Here is a 21,455-nt window from a genome sequence, read left to right as displayed (position 1 = left end):
TTCAAAAAATATAGATACAAGACATGTATGAGCTTTTGCAGTTCAAATCACCTTCTTTTGGGCAAATTAGGTTAAGCAATACAGACTTTGGTTAGTTGTAGTTACACACATTTTAATGAAATATTTAACAACAACATATAAGACAGGTATGGAACTGTACGTTTGGAGGAATACTCTTATAGTAAACTATTCCACATTGAAACACTCAAATGGATTGATAAACATCTAATGATTTATCAGAACCAAGAATGCATTGGGGTAAGATACGTTTATGGATTAGTATAGCAACTAATTTATTTACAAAGAACTGATTATACATAAATACATTTACATCTTCAGCATTAAGCCTTATCCAGAGCATCCTATGATAATCTTATTTATACAAGTGAGCAGTTGAGGCTCAAAGGGCCTTGTTTAAGGGTCCAGCATGACTGGTGCATTGATTTTAACTCATGACCTTCTAATCATATTTTGTCTTCTACAGACAATTACAACAAATTGAAAACTGAAAGGCTCAGCCATATTACATACTTATACACAGCTCAAAGTGTATCCGTAATTCTCAAATATTAAGTGCTGCAAGACTGAAATGACACAAAATATCCACTAGGTGACACTATTGACCAGCCCGTAACAAGCGTGAGTGCGTGTGCGTGCGCGCGCGTGTGCGTGTGTGTGCGTGCGTGCGTGATGGCTGGGCAAATATTCTGGCAGGCCACAATTTTCTCTGTTGAACAGCTTCATTGTGCTGTGTGTGTATGAGCCAGTGTTCAATGGGGACAAATGGCCGATGGTCCTGTCACACACACATGGCGATGGTCCTGTCACACACACATGGTCGATGGTCCTGTCATACACACACACACACACACACACACACACACACACACACACACAAATAATAATAATAATAATAATAATAATAATAATAATAATAATAATAATAATAATAATAATAAAAATAATAATAAATACCAATTATAAAGCATTATATTATATTATATTATATTATATTATATTATATTATATTATATTATATTATATTATATTATATTATACTAGCTTTGTTGTTTTTCAGATTTATTTGACATTTGGTTATGCCTGTTTGAGATTTTTATTTTTATTTTTGGAACATTTATACTACATGACCACATTTGACCCTTTGTTAAATAAGCCAATTTTCTGTATGAAACCGTATGAAAATCACAAATATAAATATTAATATTAATATGCATATGTGTTATATAATATTAGAAGTCTGAAAAAAATAAGAACACACAATGAAACACAAAGTTTTCACTGTAAGAGAAATATTCAGTCCCCAACACTGAAGCTGTAATATATGGTATATTACTTGTACCTTGCTGCTTGTGATTGCTTGCTTGGTTCTCCTGCAGAACATTTTGGATCCGGTTCTGAATAGAGGAAAAGAGGTTAATAATCGTGTTTTGCTCCTGCCTGTCCAGTCTGTGCCAGTATTGTGATAGTGAAGCTCCCAGAAGAGTCTCCTTCCCTCTTACACTGCCAGCACAACATCTCCAATAACACAATGCATTTGCTTAATGAAAATACTCTGCAATTATTAAATGACATATTTTGTTCCAGCAATTAGTGCAGGAAATTTACTCCAATGTGCTGCAATGAGGACATTTTAAACTATAGCTGGACGTCTCAGTTATGCTACTAGCATAAAATATGAAACGTATCTAATTTACTAACAGCTTTTTAACATCCTGCTGTATATATCAATTTCTCTTTTTTAAGTGTGGCTATGAAGGTTCCTCGTATAGCATCATCATGAAGTCTGCCATAACTTTTAATGTGCAACATTCCTGCGTTTAGAATATTGTTAAATTACCTCAGCAAAAGCCTGGTGTCATTATATGAAATACGCACAGTGACATTTATCGCTTTGAGCTTTTTGTTTTTTCTTTCGCTAACTTGGCTGTTCATGATATTTTAATGATTTAACATTTAATTGTGTCTAAATGTTAAACGGCCAATTGACCTTATTTCTGTATAATAGGATGCATGGACTGAATGTGATTAAAGCCCATGAAGCATTCCCAGCTCCTATTTATCCCTATTATAGAGCTTTATTTTAATCTAAAATGGACTGCAGGACATTGCTGATGTCTTGTGGCCAACAAACATGTCCTTAGTGTGTAAGAATGCAGACGGGATTCCCCTTGAGGGTGATTTTTCCAGACGTTTCCAAACATGATCACATGTCACAGCACCAGATGAACATGCCTGAAGGTTTCACTGATTAGTTTAAGTCTTATGATCTTTTGTGGCAGAAGAGCTGTTTCTCCACAATCATGTTTTTTTCTCCTTTTTATATCAAAAAGTGAATTCATGTTTATTTGATGATTTGTGTAAAAAAAAAAACATGTTAAATATTTAAGACAAGGTATATAAGCTACATGGACAAAAGTATTGGGACATCTGTCTTTTCAAGCCATATGTTCTTATGTTCTTCCCCAAACTGTTTCAGAAAAGGTGCACACAGCTGTATAGGACTGAAAATGTTTGAACCACGAGACCCAAACCTGTTCTAGAATGCCTCTGTGCACAAAACAAGCTCCATGAAGATATGCCTTACATGGATTACAGTGGAAGATATTGAGTAACCTGCTATAGAGCTCTGACCTCAACTCTATTGAACACATTTCAGATAGGTATACAATGAGTACATATCTACACAAGCACACGCCAACATCTAGAGGAACATCTGCTTATTATAACACGATATTGAGACTAAATGTGGAATGGGATGTTAAAAAGCAGATTAGATTTATATCGCCAAGTGTCCACAAACCTTTGTCTATTTAGTATAATTTTCCTCTAATACACGAGGACTGGTTGCATATCTGTGCTCTCTCTCTCTCTCTCTCTCTCTCTCTCTCTCTCTCTCTCTCTCTCTCTCTCTTCTCTCTCTCTCTCTCTCTCTCTCTCTCTCTCTCTCTCTCTCTCTCTCTCTCTCTCTCTCTCTCTCTCTCTCTCTTTTTTACATACTCTCTTTCTTGCTCTCTCACAGTCGAGACAGAATTGGAGCTGTCTGAATAGAAATGCCCCCTAATGTGGTACCGGAAGTACCCACGGATAAAGAGGCTATTGTCTGTGGGCTGGTGGATGAGAACTGAGAGATGAGTAAGCCAGGGCAACATCTGTCACCGTGTTCTTTGCTTAATATTACAAGCTTTGACACTTATATTTATATGCAACAGTGGTACATCTGACAAAACAAGTTTCGCAGATAAAATAGGATTTTTTGTGGTGAGTGCGCAGATTCAGCAGGCTGTTGCATGACAGAAGGATTTTAATACAAACTTTCTTTTCTCCCAAGTATGTTTTTCTCCCAAGTTTTTTGTTGTTGTTTTCCATGTTAAGACTGTCAGTGGTGGTGTCACAAATGCTGAATAGGCAAAATGAGGTTTGAAAAAAACATGTTCTATTGTTTAGCATTTTTTCTTTAAAAACCACAGGACAGAATAGACCACTAACTTTTGGACAGACTAATTTCATCACATAAACAGACTTAACATTCACACACAATGCGAGTCTTATTCTTACAATAATGCGTTGAGTTTCAGACTGGACACTGGCTATGCATCTGAAGTGCCTTAAAAACAAGAACGTGTTTTTATATATGCTGCATTTTTGCTGGTGTTTGGTTCTTCCATATGAGACATATTTCTGGAGGAAGATGAAGATATGTGAAGTGTTCCAGGGTGGTGATTTCACTTATTAGATCAAAAAGATTCAGACACTGTTTTGTATAAGGGGCCTTGGGAAGCACTTAAACGTTGATTTTTGCAAAAGTAAAATCAGAGCAGAAAACAAGTATTTATTTCATGGACTGAACAAACCTTTTGGATGGCAAACAGGTCTGTTAAAGTACTCATGGAACGAGATAGCACATTTTGTCACACTTGAGCTGAGCACAAATGGTGAACTATTTACTCTTCTTTTAAACTACCAAAAGCAACACCTGTGCACTTGCTATAATACGTCAGTGCCAGACATTTTTATCTACAAAAAGCCTTGCACCTAACATTTGCTGGTGTCCAAGCATTTCTGCCAGTCTAACTTTGACACTCAATGGAACAATGTACTGTTAGTGGTTGCATTTATCCCCTTTTATCAATCTATTTATGTTCAGGACTAGTTATTTCCAGGATCTATTATTGGTTCAGTCTAATGGTTTTGCTTTTGTTACAGTCACTCTGTCCTTAGATTTAGTTTAAGGATATCTAACAGTGCTGAAATTTTCAGCTTGGTCCAAATATCTACCACCGAAACATCTATCACCTCCCAAACCACTGATAAAACCAATAACAGACTAAGGACGGCCCCAGTGCCCAAACAGTACAAAAAAACACCATGTAAGTGCCCATTAGGGTGCCACTATAATAGATATATCAAGATAGATGCCCTCCAGGATGTCTTGTACGATGGAAATAACATGATAAAGTGCCCTCTAGGGTGTGCTTACAATAGAAACAATGTGATGAAGTGCACTAATGGCTAAGTGTCACATGGAAATAAAACATGATAAAGCGCAATCTTGGGTTCCATTCCACTAAAGAATACATGAAGCCTTATAGAGTTCCCCTATGTATTTCCCAAGGAATGATGATGATGAAGGATCCGAACAGGTGCCCTTCCAACAGAAAAAAAATGAGATGCAGTACAATATAGGCCTCCCTACAGGTTTCCCTATGCTAGAAAATAGGATGCCCTCAAGGCTTTGCCCTTCAGGCTGCTTCTATTGTACAAAAAAATATGAGTTAATGCCTTCCAAGTGCCATTTATATTTGCCCTGGCCCTTCAGACAGCCTGCTACCAATGCAACAAGACAATAAATCATGCAAAAGTAAAGCAGTTTTTGTTTTGGATTCGGGTTGCTGTTTAGACGAAACTGGATCATTTAGAACCATAGGTCATTTAGTTTGTGTTTGTATCATTAGCATTTGTGTTGATTTGATGTTTGTTGTATTATAACTGCTATTCTATCTGCCTAAAACAGAAATGCGGAACCCTAAGAAGTGCTTTGCTTGTCCTTCTCAGCAGAGCATGTCAATGTTAGTAGTATAGCATTACTTTCCCAAATAGGAACCTTTTATGATATTGAGACTCCTCAAATGTTCTAAAAACCAATGAAAACCCATTGTTTTAATGGTGACATGTAAATAAATCATCATACATTAGTGTCCACAGAGACATGTGGTTAGAGACAAAGTGCAGACCGTTATTTGAGCACAGATTTGACACGAGCTGAAAACATAAACTTGAAAAGCTTTTGTGTCTGGTTGTGTGGCACAGCAACATTTAGCAGCATCTGAAATAATTCCTACTGTGAAAAACCTGGAAAGTTCCACATGGCGCTTCGATTATTCAGACCTCCTTTGTTACTACTGTTGGTACTGGCTACTTTCTTTTGGCTTCTCCCGTTAGGGGTCGCCACAGCGGATCATCCGCATGTTTGATTTGGCACATGTTTTTATGCTGGATGCCCTTCCTAACGCAACCCTCCCTATTTATCAGGGCTTGGGACCGGCACTGAGGCTTGTGCAACCCTAATGGCTGGGGTTGGTTCCTGTCTACTGTTAATGCTATATTTTTTTTGTTTGTATGGGAATTGAAGTCACCACCTCACAACCTATAGACAACACCTTGTGCTTTTACTTGTACTGGTTCTCAAGCAGGTACTAAACAGATAGTTCTGGGTTTAGGTTAAAAACTGTACTGTGCCTTGTCATGGAGATGTGACATCTGTATTTAATCTTTCCATATCTGCTTAGTATACTCTTTATTACAAGACTGTAATAAAAGATAAAAAGAACTAATATATACCGGATGAACATATTCATATGACCTTATGATATACAATAATGTATACAGTATGTCTTTTGGACATATTTCTCTCTTGATTCAATCAAAGCACATATGTTTGGCACATGATTGCTCAGGATGTGCGTGCAATTTAAAACCATATCAAGAAAAAAAAATAAAAACAACTGAATGGGATCATTGAAAGACATGCATATTGTGTACAATATGTATAAGTATGGACAGGATGAAAGTCAAAATGAAGTTTCCAGTAGTTCTTAATAATTCTGTATGAATTAATGTAATGAAAGTTTTTATTATCTTTTAAAGATTTGAACTCAAGACAGATAAATTAAAGTGCTCATCATCCAGCTCCAGTTTGTTTCCAATTACTATCTTTAATTTGAGAAACTACTGCATTTCTAAGCAATCTCCAGATGCTCTTCTGCGCTCTCTGGCATGAAATGGCATTAAGTAATTGTTTATAGTTCTCACCTCCACTTCTACTTGTTTGTATTTTTTTTCCTGTTTAGAAACATTTATTTGCATATTTCTTTGTGTTGGCTGCATATGTGTGAATGTGTGTATGAGTGTGTGTGTGTGTGTGTGTGTGTGTGTGTGTGTGTGTGTGTGTGTGTGAGAGAGAGAGCGTGTGTGCACAATATGGCTTCTGAATAATATGCTGTGCCATCATAGACATCTGTCTGCTTTACTACCCATGTGGCGCAGTGAGCAGGGTCGATGCACAGCAAATGCAGCACGGCAAATCCACATCTGACAACCATTCATCGCTGCATTCCATGTGACAGGGTCTATGTCATCCAATAGCTTCTCTGGACATAATGCTAATAAAAAAGCTGCAGCACTGTGGTGTTTAAAGCTATAAAGCTATAAATGTGTACAGCGGAATATATGACTGACACATTTCTCTGTAGTCCTAACCCGATCTGGAATAGGGACTTGGAAGCCTTGTTTGTGTCAGAATATCTGTCAAAACTTGTTCTGGACACTGGGGGAAAATGCACAAAAACATAATTGGACATTGTTTTGAGATATGGATCATACCTAATTAATAGCACTGATGTAAATATTATTTGGCACTTTGAATTCTGAACTCATTTGGAATAAGTTACAAAAAAACTGTATATTTGGCAAATAGAAAATAGGCATATACTACTGCAGCTGTTCATGGTTGTGTAATGAGTATCACCGTTGGCTCCAGGGTCCCCAAATCAATCCTGAGCACGAGTTACTATCCATATGAGGTTTTGCATGTTCTACCCGTGTCCTACCACATGGTTTTCCAATGGGTTCTTGCAGGCAGATTGCCTTCAATAAATGATAGATGTAATTGTGTGCGTGGTGCTAAATTTATGATGACAAAAAAAGCATCACATAATATAAAAACATTGCACTGAAGGTTGAAACAAAAAAAAATGTAATCCAAAAAACAAACAAAATCACAAATCACATAAATCTGAGGTTCACAATGTTACATTTTCTGCTATTTAATGTAAATCAGACTGAGATCAGACGCTCCTTGCATTGCATGTACTTTAAGTGCAATATCATTGCTTTTTCAGACTCTATGCAATGTTTAATATTGTTTACAGTTACCCATTATCACTTGTTAAAGAGCAAAAGTCTTTTGTCTGCGTTCAATGTTTACATTTTTGTAGCATGCAAGAATTAATTTATCATTTTGCATTGTGTCTGTGTAAGTATATACAACTAGCACAATGATTCCATTGTAAATAGATGCACAAAGCACTTTCTCTGTGTATGAAAAAATGGTACCTGGTACAGTATTTGGATTGGATTCATGAAGTAGCATGATTATTATTTTAATGGTATGCTGCTTCCTATACTCTACATTATGCAAATTTCTGGTCACAAGTTACTTTTCCTTTTTCGCTAAAGTATATTAGACCATAGAACAAAACTAAAAATAAATAACAATTTTGGACATAAACCAAGCTGTGGCTGATTGACTGCATCTGAGAGCACATTTCATCCAAATTTAATTTTCCTGAACCGTTCCTTCAGCTTTTAAACCTGATTATCAACCACAGTCTATTACTGCGCCAGAGAAGACAAATCAATAGTTGGCATAATGAAGGGTCATTTACTGTAAAGTGCATTTGCCCACTAATATTCATCAGAAAGCATTTCTGATTTCACGCCCATTCTCAGGGTAGAAAATGTGCAGGGAAGGGAACAAACCAACATAAACCAACAACTTCTTCATCACTAACACACCTATGATTAATGGTTTATCGTTTTTTCTAGATATTCTCCTTGTATAACTGTGTTATTAAACACAGATGATTATTTGTAAAATGCAGGAACATAATGGGCCTAAAATTGCTATTCATATGCACCTATACAGCACCAGACAAGACAGCAATATTGCATGAGGAAACATTAATTCGTCAATAATACGCAGCTACACAATATTCTCTAACAGGGTTTGTACAGAAACTAATGAAAGACAGTATACATGGTATCATCAAACTCACCTGGGATTATTTTATAGCAAAAATGCTCATTTGAATGTCATGTCTTTGATGTGCTTCTATAAATCTCCACATTCCTAATATGCTTGCAGTTGAGCTTTAAATCCTATCATGTTGCTCTCAGGCATGGGAATTAAAGTATGGACAATGATAAACATGTGAATATATTGTTGTCTATATGGTAAATATGTTAAACTATTCATAATTTAGAACAAAAACTCACTACTGATGTCATATAATAAAAGGAGTGGGTTGCCAGTGCAGAATTATTCATGCAAGTAAAACAAAAAGCTACAGTAAGCTAACAGTAAGATACAAGAACTATGAACATAAATAAGAGATAAATCTAAAACAGGCAATAATGACAAGGCTGGGGAACACACACATAACACCAACAAAAGCTTGACCATACGGAGACCAGAAGTGAAACAGCATGCTTAACAAGACATAATAAGACACAGGTGAGGGGGATTAGAGACATGTGAGAGCCTTGTGAGATGGAAGGCTGATAGGTAATAGAGATTATTGTCAGTTTTGGCACAATCCTGACATGACATTAAAATGTATTAGTTTTTCTTATTGAACTCTCTAAATCAGGGGTCACCAACCTTTTTGAAACTGAGAGCTACTTCTTGTTTTCAGTTTGATCTGAAAGAACAAATTTGCTCAATTTACCTTTTATTATATGTTATTATTAATAATGAATGATATTCATCTATGTAGGTTCCCTGGTGGTCTATTGGTTAGGATGCGGCGCTCTTAACGCTGCGGCCCGGGTTCGATCCCTGGTCAGGGAACCAACCCCAGTCATTAGGGTTGCACAAGCCTTAGTGCCGGTCCCAAGCCCGGATAAATGGGGAGGGTTGCGTTAGGAAGGGCATCCAGTGTAAAAACATGTGCCAAATCAAACATGCGGATGATCCGCTGTGGCGACCCCTAACGGGAGAAGCCGAAAGAAATGAAGAAGGATATTCATCTATGTTAACACTGATCATGTTAATGATTTCTCCTAATAATTATCAACAATGTAGGAAACAGCTATTTTTTAGAAAAGGCCCAAAAAAAGGCTACCTGGTGACTCCTGTTGGACCATGTTGGTGACCCCTGCTCTAAATACTGGGTCAATTTTTTAGAGCATACCCAGTTTTGCAACATTTGTAAATTTTATTTAAAGCAAGGAAGTGAGATGCTTTATAGGTATAACGCTACAAATAAATATATCTAACTGTAAGATAACATTAAAGAAATCTTGCATTTGATTGTAAACCTTCTCATTTAGACAGGTTCATGTGGCATGCTTGTGAAACTTGCTCAAATAAACAACTTAATATATATAAAAATAGTGTATTGCAAGTAATTACGGCAGATCTGTTTGGACGCCATTCAGTTAAATACGTAAAAAAATATAATTCAATGATGTATTTGCATCTCATTATACCAGTTTGAGGAGGGTGTGTTTTTATTTTCATTTTGTTTATGTATGAGCTTTTCCCAAATAAACAGTAGAAAAAAACCCAATGGTTCCTCAACTGCATGTTCCTTTCATTTATATGCAACAAACAAAGGTAATGTAACTGTATAAAGATTTACTTTGAACAAACAAATATAGGAATTGACAAATATTAAACTTTAATTTCTTAGCAAAATCCTCCCTTACCATGAATAACAGCTTTACACACTTTTGGCATCCGGACAGTTCATTCCTCCAAGCATATATCTAGAAATACTTTGCCATGCCACTTGTCAAGCCAAAGGTGTACTTTTCTAGTTGGAGATATTTTCCTGACCTTGTGATCAAGTTCATCCCAGAACAGTTTAATGGGATTAAAGTGTTATGACTGGGAAGGTCATTCCATGATAAATAACACTCCAGCAGACTGTTTGCTCTCTTAAAAATGCTTGCAGATTTTGGATGTATAATTTGTGTAATTGTCTTATTTGCATGGTGAAGTTGGTTTCAGATAAAAAATCATATCTGCGCTCCATATTAAATAGAATGTTGTTGAATTATGGAATGGTAGCCATGCTGGTTCAGGATTCCTTTCACCTGGAATACATCTCCAAAACTCCCTGCTCCAAAACAACCGCAAACCATACGTTTCCACCTCCATGTTTGGCTGTGGGTGTGAAGCAGCCTGCTAAAATCTTCCATCATGTTCTCTGTCTTACATTTCTTTTGTTAGGGCCAAACTGTAAAATTCAACTCATCTGTCCACAGAACTTTCTTTCAGTCAGTCATTGTCCAAGACTTGTGTTTTTATCTCACCTAGTTTGTTGCATAGAAACCAAATGACAATGTATGTGTTTTAAAAAACCTAAAAATTAGATGTTTCCAAACTTTTGACAGGCACTGTACATGTTCACATTGCAGAATGGGGTCATTCTTTTCCTTCAAGCTTATTATGTTTCAAAACTTTTATAACAATTCTGTTGAACATGAGCAAAATGCATGCAATACTGACCAGATTTGGGTTCCAGAATATAAAACTTTAGACTACAGCTTTTATCTCGAGACTTTGTGATTACTGCTGTCTGAAGTGTGTGTTCTGAATGTGCACAAACACACACACACACACACACACACACACACACACACACACACACACACACACACACACACACACACACACACACGCAGCAGGGTGATTTGCAAAACAAAAGGTTTTGTGTGCGTGTGTGTGTGTGTGTGTGTGTGTGAGACATACAGCGGCGCGTTTGCTGCTCTCTGCGTACAGCAGTGTAATGTAGAGTGTTGATTGGCTTTGCGCACGCGCTTTGCAGCTCAGCCTCCAGCTGTGGAAAGTTGGGCTTTAGAGGAGCGCGCGGTCGCCAGCGGTGGTGGATCGGATGTGCCCGAAGTTCAGCTCCTCATCAGCTGTTGCTCTGCATGTGATGGTGCCGTGATATCAGTCCGATCTGGCCCTGGTCAGCGCGCTTCGATCCGGGTCAGATCAGTCTCTCACTGGCAGCATGGCATCCGGAGCTCAGCTCGCGCTCGCGGGTCTTTGCAGCGTGCTGATGCTCGCGCTCTGCTCCGGTGACAGTCTGTCTAACGAAGGTAAGACTCGGGTTTTTAACCAGTTTGCATGAGAGACAGTTGTCTTTTCTCGTGACATCCACTGAATACCCAGGGTTTAATGAACAGTTTGTGTAACTGAGACATTCATATATCTATAGGAGTTTACTGTCAAAACTGTCAGTTAATAACTCGATGCAACACATTAAATAAGTTGGATGAGCAATGCGCGTTATTAAGTTATTCAGCATTTAACAGCCTTTTATTTATTGCAGTGAATGTTTCTCCATTATCAGATTACAAGCGCCTTGGGTGAACTCTAACGATTTCTTTTTATGCATCTTGTTTTACACAAGTAATCATACTCTAATTACGTGAATGCATCATTTTACTGCATGTGATGACTTCCTGGAGGAATTATGATCAAAATTAGATTTTTGCACAAGAATATATTACGGATTATTTATTTGCATCCACACATGCAAGTATACATCGAGTTTGGCTACTTTGAGAGGACCTAAATAAACATGTTGGATGAATTACTTTGAAAATATGATGTTTTGCATATTTTGTTTTATTACAAAAATAAATTTTCCTATTAAGGCAACAGTGTGGGTTGTGTGGGTTAATCCACTGAAATAGCAGCTTCAGCATTGCAAGTGTTAATATCAGTGCCTTTCTTTGTACCTACTGTAAGACCACGCTGCTTTCATCAAGACTACCAGTGTACTTAGATTCACATCAAAGGTTTTTATAACAGGGTTTTGATTTATACATGGTGCCTTCATTTCATTCAACTCTCAGGATGAAGTTTTTTGAACAGTTTCTTGTGGATTTAAGGAAATTGTGTCTATAATATACTGCTATGCTCTGGAGCAATGGAGTAATATAGACTTAAGTGCTATGTCGAGTTTTGTGTGTGTGTGTGTGTGTTTTCTTTTGCCTACATTAATTGCTTTCTGTGCTTTTGCTGATTGGTTAAGCACTTCAGGTGAAAGCAAACATGGTGATTAGATCACTCCCACTTCTCCCTGTGTGATGGCTGTTTATATCAGGATTTAACAATTGCGTTTTGTTGTTGTCTCAGAGTTCATGTTCCCGTGTGGAGCGAAATTAATTGCTCAAATAGAACGCATTATAAAGGTACGCCGAATGCATTATCAGTGTTGACATTTCTGCAGTGAAATTAAAATCCATGCCATCTACCTTATCTAGCCATGGTAATTATGGAAGGCTATGGGGAGGACGACACTAATGAGTATGATTACAGACGGCCGCGACAGCCATGATAGATTTATCAACTCGCCTACTGACACAGATGTTCTATTGGATAGAAGTGCACCCTATTAACCAGGTGAATTGAAATGTTTTTGACAGGATTTGGGGGCTCTTTTTGTACTAGAGCTTTGTGCAGTTTGAAAAGACAACAACAAGTGGGGGGCTTAGTTGTTGAGGCTTTGGGTTACTGATCAGAAGGTCGGTGTTTAAGCCACAGTATAGCTTGGCTGCCACTGTGTGGCCCTTGAGCAAGACACTTACTCCTCAATGCTCCAGGGGTTCTGTATCACAGCTGACCCTGTGCTCTGACCCCAGCTTTCTAACATCGCTGGGATATGCGAAGCAATGCTGTAATGTTTATATGACAAGTAAAAGCCTCTTTCTTTCTTATTCTTATAATCATTTAGTTTTTTGGGAAGAGACCATCTGCAACCTTAACTCTATCAAGTTACAATTCCTAGTTAAAGATTTGTGTTGAATTCCAATTAGTTTTAATGAATGAATGAACTTTTACTGAAGATAATGGAAAATATTGACCACCTATAAAAATTCTCCCTTGATAGATCTTAGTTATTATACACAGAAGGAACGACAGTGTTGTCCTACGTAGGAGCCTGTGAGTCCAACTAAAATGCAACCATTTGTTCAGTTCAGTACCATGTGCTCATACAAAGTACTTTCATTCCCTCATTATTATGTTTTGAAAGATTAATTTTAACATTATCGTCAGGTTTGTTTGAATTTTACTTTCTCACATGAGAATCATATCAAATGCACAAGTATAAAAGTAACTAGGAATGTAATCGGAGGAATGTCGAAACTCTTTCATATTATTAAAAATGAATGATCCGCCTCATTTGTTTGGAGAACCTCAATCAATTGACTGTATACATTCTCAAATAAATCCTTCCTGATGCGTGTTATATTCTGGATTGCCAAATTGCTGTAGTAAAGTCTGACCACCGAAGTAACCTTCATGTTTTTCCTCATACACATATTTGCACAAACCATGTATCGTTTGTGTTTTCTTATCTCCTTCCTCTCTTTCTCTGTCTTGCCTTCATCTTGTTTAGCTTAATACAGAATCTTTGAGGATTCATGCAGAGGCACATATAAAAAAAAAAAAAAAAACAGGCTTCCAGTTTCTAGCAGTATACATAAAGCGTTAATTTTTTTAAGCAATTTCGATACATCATCTGCAACGTTCTAGGATTTTTAGGTGGAATGTAAACATGATGGTAAGAAGACAAGCCGATCGGAGAAAGTATGTGGGAAAAAGGCAGAAAAATGATTGAGAATGGTTAATGCAGACATGTGATGATGTGTGAAAGCAGAAACAACTGGCCTGAGGAGAAAACTGCTGCTCCTAAGCCTCCCCCCGTATGTGTATGTAAACTCACTCTGGGACTCCTTTGTTGTTTCTCTCTTTTATTTTTCCCCCTGATCTTTATGCCTCATCACTTGTTGTTCTCATTCTCACATACCCACTGTAAGCAGCCATTAGTATAACTGGGGTGCATTTGCAAGTGAACTCATGTGTCTTGCGTCATGCTGAAAACTCACCTTGTGTGGGAAGCAAACTGATGTGGGAAAGAAAGCAGTGGCACTTGGTGAGAAGGAAAGGCAGGAAGGCACAGGAAAGGCAGGAAGTTGTGACCTTATCCAGGTTGTTAAGGGCTAATAAAGGAATAATTAATCTATTTTGGCCTGAAGGTTCCTCATAAGAGCAGGTGCCGCTCTGTGTTTCAGGAGGTTTAAATTGGAACAGGATGAGATTGTGCCGTGAAGGCAATGCAAGAGTCCAACATAAACGCAGGGGGAGCTGGTAAATTAACCACATGTATGAATACCAAACAGTTACGACCTCCTGTCTGGAATTTGTGAGTTTTATGTACAATGTTGACCCGTAAAACTTTAAGGTCACACGGTGCAAGAGGTACTGGATTTACTGAGACTATAATTCAATTATATGAATTGATCCAGAAGAAAAGTTCTAAAAACCTGATACAAGAAATGTTAAATGAATGACTGCCAGGAAAATAAAATATTCAGGCTAACTGCTAAAACAGTGCATATATTGTCATTTTCATCTTACTTGATACCTTCAAGTTGGCATTTTTTGAGGACTGGGTGTTCTCCCTGTGTCCACAAGGGTTCTGTCAGGTTTTATGGGTTTCTCCCACACCCAAAAACCATGCAAGTTTTGATGAATTGGATACGCTTAATTGCACCAAGATGTGAATGAGTGTACAAATATGTGCTGTGATGTTCAGTCAAACTCTGTTTATTCCTGTCTCATATCTGGTGTTCTAAGCAATGCTGATCAGGATGAAGTGGTGCGTGAAGATGAAATACTATTTTCCGGACTTTTCCCATGCTTTGAACCCCACGGCTTAAACAATGAAGCGGCTAATATATGGATTTTTCCTGGGTTTTCGTCACGCTGAAAACAACCGGGCATGAAAAAACACACTTCACCTGTGTTCTGAGCTGCACGTCATTGGGAGAAAAGCTTCACCGATGGTGATTTTTAAATGAACGACGATGCCAAAAGATAAACTCTCGAGAGAAATAGTTGTGAAAGGAAAGAGGAAGACAGTGAACAATGACTTTCTTGATTGGCTACTGTTTAGATACAAGCCGTTGTAACGCGTTGAGTCTGGGTGAAGGGAGAGCTCGCTAACTCCAGTTGCAACAGAAATCATACAAGCACAGACAGGTTTCCAAAACTCGTGCTTTTTTATTTTTCTTTGGCAACAATGTTACGGGTTAGTCAAAGAAACTTTGACTTTGCATCAGAAAATAATAGGGACATATTCCTCGGTCTTGCACACATGCAGTAATACCGGAAAAAATGTGGCGGCAGGCTATTCCCAAAATGCAGCTCTGCTCTTGAAGGAGCCACAACATATTTCACCGGTTACACCGTGTAACAGACACTGTCTTTCATTTAAGCCTGTGTAAAGCTCATTAGTTTCAGTGTAGACACCTGCAGCTTATAGACAGGTGCAGCTTATTTATGTTCAAAATAAAAATCTTTGTCAAATTCAGTGGGTGCGGCTTATATAATGGTGCGCTTTATAGTCCGGAAACTACGGTAATCAAATAAAAAAATTTGCTTCCATAAAGCCATTAACATTTTTTTGTTTCCATTAATAATTTCAGAACGAACATCGAAGCTGTGTTAGGTACCATTTGTTCTTTAGGAAATATAAAGTGCACTGCAAAAACACCGATGATATGAATTGTTCAGACCCCCCAAATCCCCCCCCCCCCCACTATTTACGCCAGAATGTTTGGATTTTGGACTAACTAGTTGGCTCCTCTTGGGGATACTGGTAATTTATGACATTGGAAATGCTAGATAACTGAATTTTTTTTTGTCCAGAATAGTATAGTATAAGATTTTGGAAGCTTCTACATTACCTCAGGCAGCTGCTGCTTGCTTAAATATTGCTTAAATATTCTTATAAGCACTGTTTTAACTGCTTTCAACAAACATGACAAACATGAAAAATATTAACACACCAAATAATTTGTTGGTTTTACCGTACTAAAACCTCCTCCAATTTGCAATCAGCCATTTAGCATTGGGTTCCACCATGCTCACAATTCTGAGCAATAATAAATTGTAATAAAGACACGATTAACAGAAATACCACTAATGAGTCCAGCATGAGGGCTTCATTTTGCATATTGTGCAAAAGAATACCAGTAATTATCACTTTTATCAAGGAAAAATTGGATCATTGTGCAACACCGGTCGGTAAGTATTACACAAAAGGTGATACTCAGAAAAAGTGTAAAGCGTGCATGTAATTTATAATTAAATCTATATGTTATTGTATAACATGACTACAATAGACATACTGAGATTGTTTGTGATTACAATCATTGATTCATACAAATTAAATACAGGTTTAGTTATCAATTCAGCTTTATTCAAAAAACGCAGGCTAAATTCAAGAATAAAATAAGCGTGGCACTCAGTGTGATTGAGTCTGCTACATTTTTAATGATTTTTATTTTTCACTCCACACTCTTGGCCCAGTTTCCCTAAACCACCCCAGTGCTAAAGATAATGTCAACTGAGCATCTAAAAGAGAGAGAGTGAAAGAGAGAGAGAGAGAGAGAGAGAGAGAGAGAGAGAGAGATATCTAGCACTGGTACTTTCACTCCTATTTCACAATGACCTTTGTGCTTCAGTGATTTAGAGATAGGGCTTTAAAAAGTGCCTTTATGTTGTGAAGGGAGTCCTACTATAATGTGGGTGGACAGTTGACACACTTTTATGCCAGGCTCTGTTTCCAGAGATAATCTGACAGAATCTGCACTCATGCCCAGAAAAACGGCTGTCGCTGATGGAGTGTGAGACAGCTTAGCTGAGTGTGATTCTGAATTCTGAAGTGGAGAGATCATATCACATCAGAATCTTGCCAGATATAGTGTCAGGCTCTCACGCAGCTGTCGAACTGATGCTCGTGTGCTCGGTATTGAGATAAAAAAATGACAGAGCTGTTTTGATGCCGCCCATTTTTCAGGAAGCGCATTACAGATCCTCGCCTATATATAAACTTTTATAGGAGATGTTTATAAGAATTTATTTTTCTATTTAAGGTTTTTTTGGTTATAGACAACCTGGTGGGACTTTGTTCATAGAATGAGGTCCGAAAACTGTTTCAACACCAACAAGTTTGGAAAGTTTGGATTATGCGAAATTAGAATTTTAGAATCCACTAAATTAGTTTTGGGAATTGACAAGATTTTATTAATTTAAAATGTAAATTCTAAATATTTGGAGCATTCAAGCCACACCTACAGTAGGAGCACCATTCTGATTCTGGATACAACTGTAAAAGAACTATACCAGAAAACATGATGTACCATTTTGCATGAATTCAAAAATATAATTTCTAGATGTGGTTGCTCTTACCAATCCACTGTAATGTAATAAGTAAAGTACAGACATACTCAAAAGAGCAAAAAGTCAATATCTAGCCATCCTACACAGAAATTAAAAGTCATCAAAAATGGCTGGTCGACTGAGTCGAAGCTTAGTGCACGAGCCCATAACTACGAGCTCTACTTATCCCCCAGTGCCGTACTCAGTTACCCATAAAGACCCATAAATTTAGTCTTGTAAACAGCCTGGAAGCATGGATCAGTGAGCTGTAGCGCTCTCAGAGCTCGTCTGGGTTAGATGCTGCCACGTGGAGGAATCACGCTTCATTGACACTGATAGCAGGACTGGGTGTAGCAGAGAGAGAGAGAGAGAGAGCGAGAGAGAGAATCCTATTGGATTTGCTCAATCACCCACCACGTAACACAGTTCGTTTTGTCAGTCAATATGGTATTAATTTAATAATTAATCTTTTTTGTCAGAAATCACAAAACACTTTTATTGTTTCTCCGGGATTCACATTTCTTCACTGTGGAGCATGTAAAGCTTGGCTGTTTTTTGAAAATGGGGAAAATGTCATTAAATGTATTTATTTATTTATTTGTACTTACAAGGATGAAATTAGTATTCAATCACCATTGCCTTTTCATGAATGAAATAAATGGTTTACTTTTTTTTTGCTCATCCATCTGTGTGGCCAGATGGAACAGCTGAACTTTGAGTCCTTGCAAAGCTAAATGTCATACATTACAAAAGACTATTGTTTCATTTGGAAGCATGGCATGGCTTGTAGTAAAAAAAAGATGGAAATAGGCATGTCAGAAATATATGCATGCACTGTAAATCCTGTCTGTACTGATATTCTTATAAATTCATTCTAGATTAAAAATGATTGGTTTGCAGGATGAGTCTTACATGTCAGCATGGCTTGGTATTTTTCATACTAAGGCTATGTAGATAGCTGACATGCGTCAATTCTTGTCTTTGATCAAAGCAGACGGTCAGACATAAGTCACTTTGACCCAGTTATCTTCGCTGCTCTCCTTATCCAAAAGGTTGTGTGAGGTTATCTGAGCATGCTCTGGCTTTCTTCAACACTCTATTTGCCATCGAGAGGCATATGGTAAGGCTACTTGCCCACCCTGAATGCCAAAGTCCCCCAGGCTGACATTTGCTGGGTCTTAGTTCCAGGCTACACATGTTCCACAGCTAACATGAATTCATGAAAATATTCCTTGCTGACAGTTTTGCAGCAACTGGAATTGCCTTTGAGTGCCATTTTGTGTTGTAACTTATATTTTTGGCAATTCTAACTGACATTTGACTTTTACTTTCATACAAAGTTTCACACTATAAACCTCTGGTGTTCTTCAGAAACACTTTACAATAATAGAGTATGGGTAGAATATAACCTGCAACCTGGATGACGGTGGAATTGTTGTTAAAGTGTTTCTGTGACATGTAAACTGATGATGGAGACCAAGATGTAAGGGGTTGAAATAGTGAATTCATATAATTTTTTTTTACTATTCATTGTAGACAGATTTTCTTTGACCTGGTGCTGGACATTTGCTTTATTTGCTTCTCATGACTACACACACACACACACACACACACACACACACACACACACACACACACACACACACACACACACACACACACACACTTAAGCTATTTGTTGTTTCCACATTACACTAGCTAACTTTTGACTGCTAAGCCACCTGGACAAACTCCAATTTTTTAGAGGATTACAATCACTGTTGTGACCAGCAGGGGGCATCGTTCTCACCCGGTTACGGTACTGTACACACTGTAATTCTCAGACCATGTGGAGGATGATGTCATGCATTGGGAGAAAGTAGGAGCTTCGGTATGCACATAAAGGTCAGAGGGAGTGAAGCGAAGAGACTGAGAAAACTTATTGGACAATAAGGGGTTTCAGAAGAGACTTCATTTTGACTGTAAACCCTTGTTTTTCACCCTTCACAACTCTAAATTCACTTTGCTTTCAATTGATAAACCTCACTGGTCCTTGAAAAATGTGCATTTCCCAGACGTTATCTATTAGCGTGCTCTCACAAGGAAATTTCTAGTAGTTGTCAGCAACTGCAAATGCAGTTTCTTGCTGGTTTGTTCTACCAAAATTCCACCGTCTTTCTTAAAATAGATTCATTTATACATTACATGGCCATTTGATACATGCTGTCAGTCAACCCAATATATTCGTATTGAAATCAATGGCAAGGGGGTGTTTTTATGACAGATGACAGCCTTGTGAACAGAGCCTTAAGCATTCGAATATCATACTTGGCTAATTGTATTAAGTTGACATTTTTGTTGTTTTTGTTCATTTCTTTTGTCGTTGTTCTAAAACAAGATCCTGATATGGTCACACTCCATGTTCAGTCTAAAGCTATGTAAAGCTGTGACATTTCCCTGTTTTTTTAATGGTATATGCTGCCACCTTTGGTAAATTTGTGGAGTTAAAATAATTTACATACGTCAAATTAAACATTTCAATTGTAACTGGAAGTTCAATTCAATTATGTTTTATTTGTGTAGCACTTTGAAACAATGGACATTGTCTCAAAGCAGCTTTACAGAGATAAAGAGATTGTAAAACAATTGTTTGTTTGTTCTTCGCCGATGAGCAAGCCAGTAGCGACTGTGGCAGGGAAAAACTTAGAGAGGAACCAGACTCAAAAGAATCATCATCTGGGTGGCACCAAATATCCATTTATTACAGTTCCATAATTGTTGTGGTGTGCAGAGATGGGCGATTAAATGCAACCTGTGCACCTGAGCCATTAGAGTAAACTGTTGATATTAATTACAGGCTAAATTCATCCTCAAAGTTCTTGAGTTGCTCAATAATTTCATGGAGTTTTATGCTGTTGATGTGGGACCATCCCCAGCTACACAGAGTGGTCTCCAATTTAAGAGAAGTAAATTCCTTTCTCGAATTATGTCTTTATAAATTCCAGTAAACATGTCATCATACACACAGGTCAAACCTGTACCACACGAGTAAAAACGTATTCTCCGGGTCAGTTAATCACATTCTGCTTTAATCAGAATGCTTGTAATGCACGTTAATACTAAATCCTGAGTTATTGTTTCTGTTACTGCTTTCCTTCAAGTGATGGATACGTTTAATGGGTGCAGTTACTGAAGACAGGAAGGAAGCAAGTGTGTAAACTCAGCAGGAATTTATTAGGAGCAGTGCAAACATCACAGTCGAGGTCCACAGCATGGGCAGGCAGGTGACCTTAAACACGGTTAATTTATTATCGTAAAAGAAAAAAGGTGAGGGTCAAAAAGAGGAAATGGAAACCTATGAAAGATGTAACTGGCAAAACAAGGCTTTGAAATGCACAATAATAGTAAAAAAAAAAAGAAAACACAGAAAGTGGAGGAAATAGACAACATTATTGAGTGTAAAACACAAAACAGGTGCACACATTTATTGAACAAACCAATGGCATGGCTGCGGCAGAACCAAGATCAAAATCAAAACAAAGGCACATGGCCAAAGAACAGCAAAGCACGTATTATGTAGTGTAAAAATAAAGTACAAGTGGGATTCACCGCAGCGGGAAGCTCATGCTGAGAGGGCAGAGAATGTGTGACAAGTGGAAGATAATGATGGTTTTACATAATGATGCGCCATGCGTTAAAAAAAAGGAAGGACGTATCTGTGGTTAACTTTTTTTGCTAGATGAAGATAAATGGCTATTGTTTGAAATGTATTCTCTTAATTAACTCCAGACATTTATGCACACTGATCCAATATTATTTTAGTTTTCACTCTAGTTGAGATGAATGTGGCTGCTGCAGGTCAATTTCATGTTAGGATTATTCTAGATTGTCAGTTTTGTAGTATCTCTTCACCTTTAATAGCCTTAGT

At 37.6% G+C, this 21,455-nt stretch overlaps 1 protein-coding gene and 1 long non-coding RNA gene across 3 annotated transcripts in view; one reads left to right on the top strand and one right to left on the bottom strand.

The window, feature by feature from the left end:
* On the bottom strand, positions 1-10,913 carry LOC310734550. The gene is made up of 3 exons (XR_014536072.1): positions 10,814-10,913; positions 1,361-1,415; positions 1-847 (listed from the first exon to the last, which is right to left on the bottom strand). It is a non-coding gene; the product is annotated as an uncharacterized lncRNA (long non-coding RNA).
* Positions 10,914-10,980: 67 nt separating this feature from the next.
* The window catches only part of adam12a (ADAM metallopeptidase domain 12a), a 100,476-nt gene continuing 90,001 nt past the window's right edge, over positions 10,981-21,455 (top strand). For both annotated transcript variants that reach the window (XR_014536041.1, XM_083556458.1), the window contains exon 1: positions 10,981-11,409. Coding sequence is in view for 1 of the 2 variants with exons in the window: in XM_083556458.1 (XP_083412584.1) it covers positions 11,322-11,409 (88 nt within the window). In the remaining variant the exon portion in view is untranslated. The remainder of the gene's footprint in view (positions 11,410-21,455) is intronic.

The sequence above is a fragment of the Silurus aristotelis genome (assembly GCF_946808225.1).
Source record: "Silurus aristotelis genome assembly, chromosome: 12".
Lineage (NCBI taxonomy): Eukaryota > Metazoa > Chordata > Actinopteri > Siluriformes > Siluridae > Silurus > Silurus aristotelis.
The sequence above is the reverse complement of the archived record's forward strand: the minus strand, read 5'-3'. Positions and strand labels throughout refer to the sequence as shown.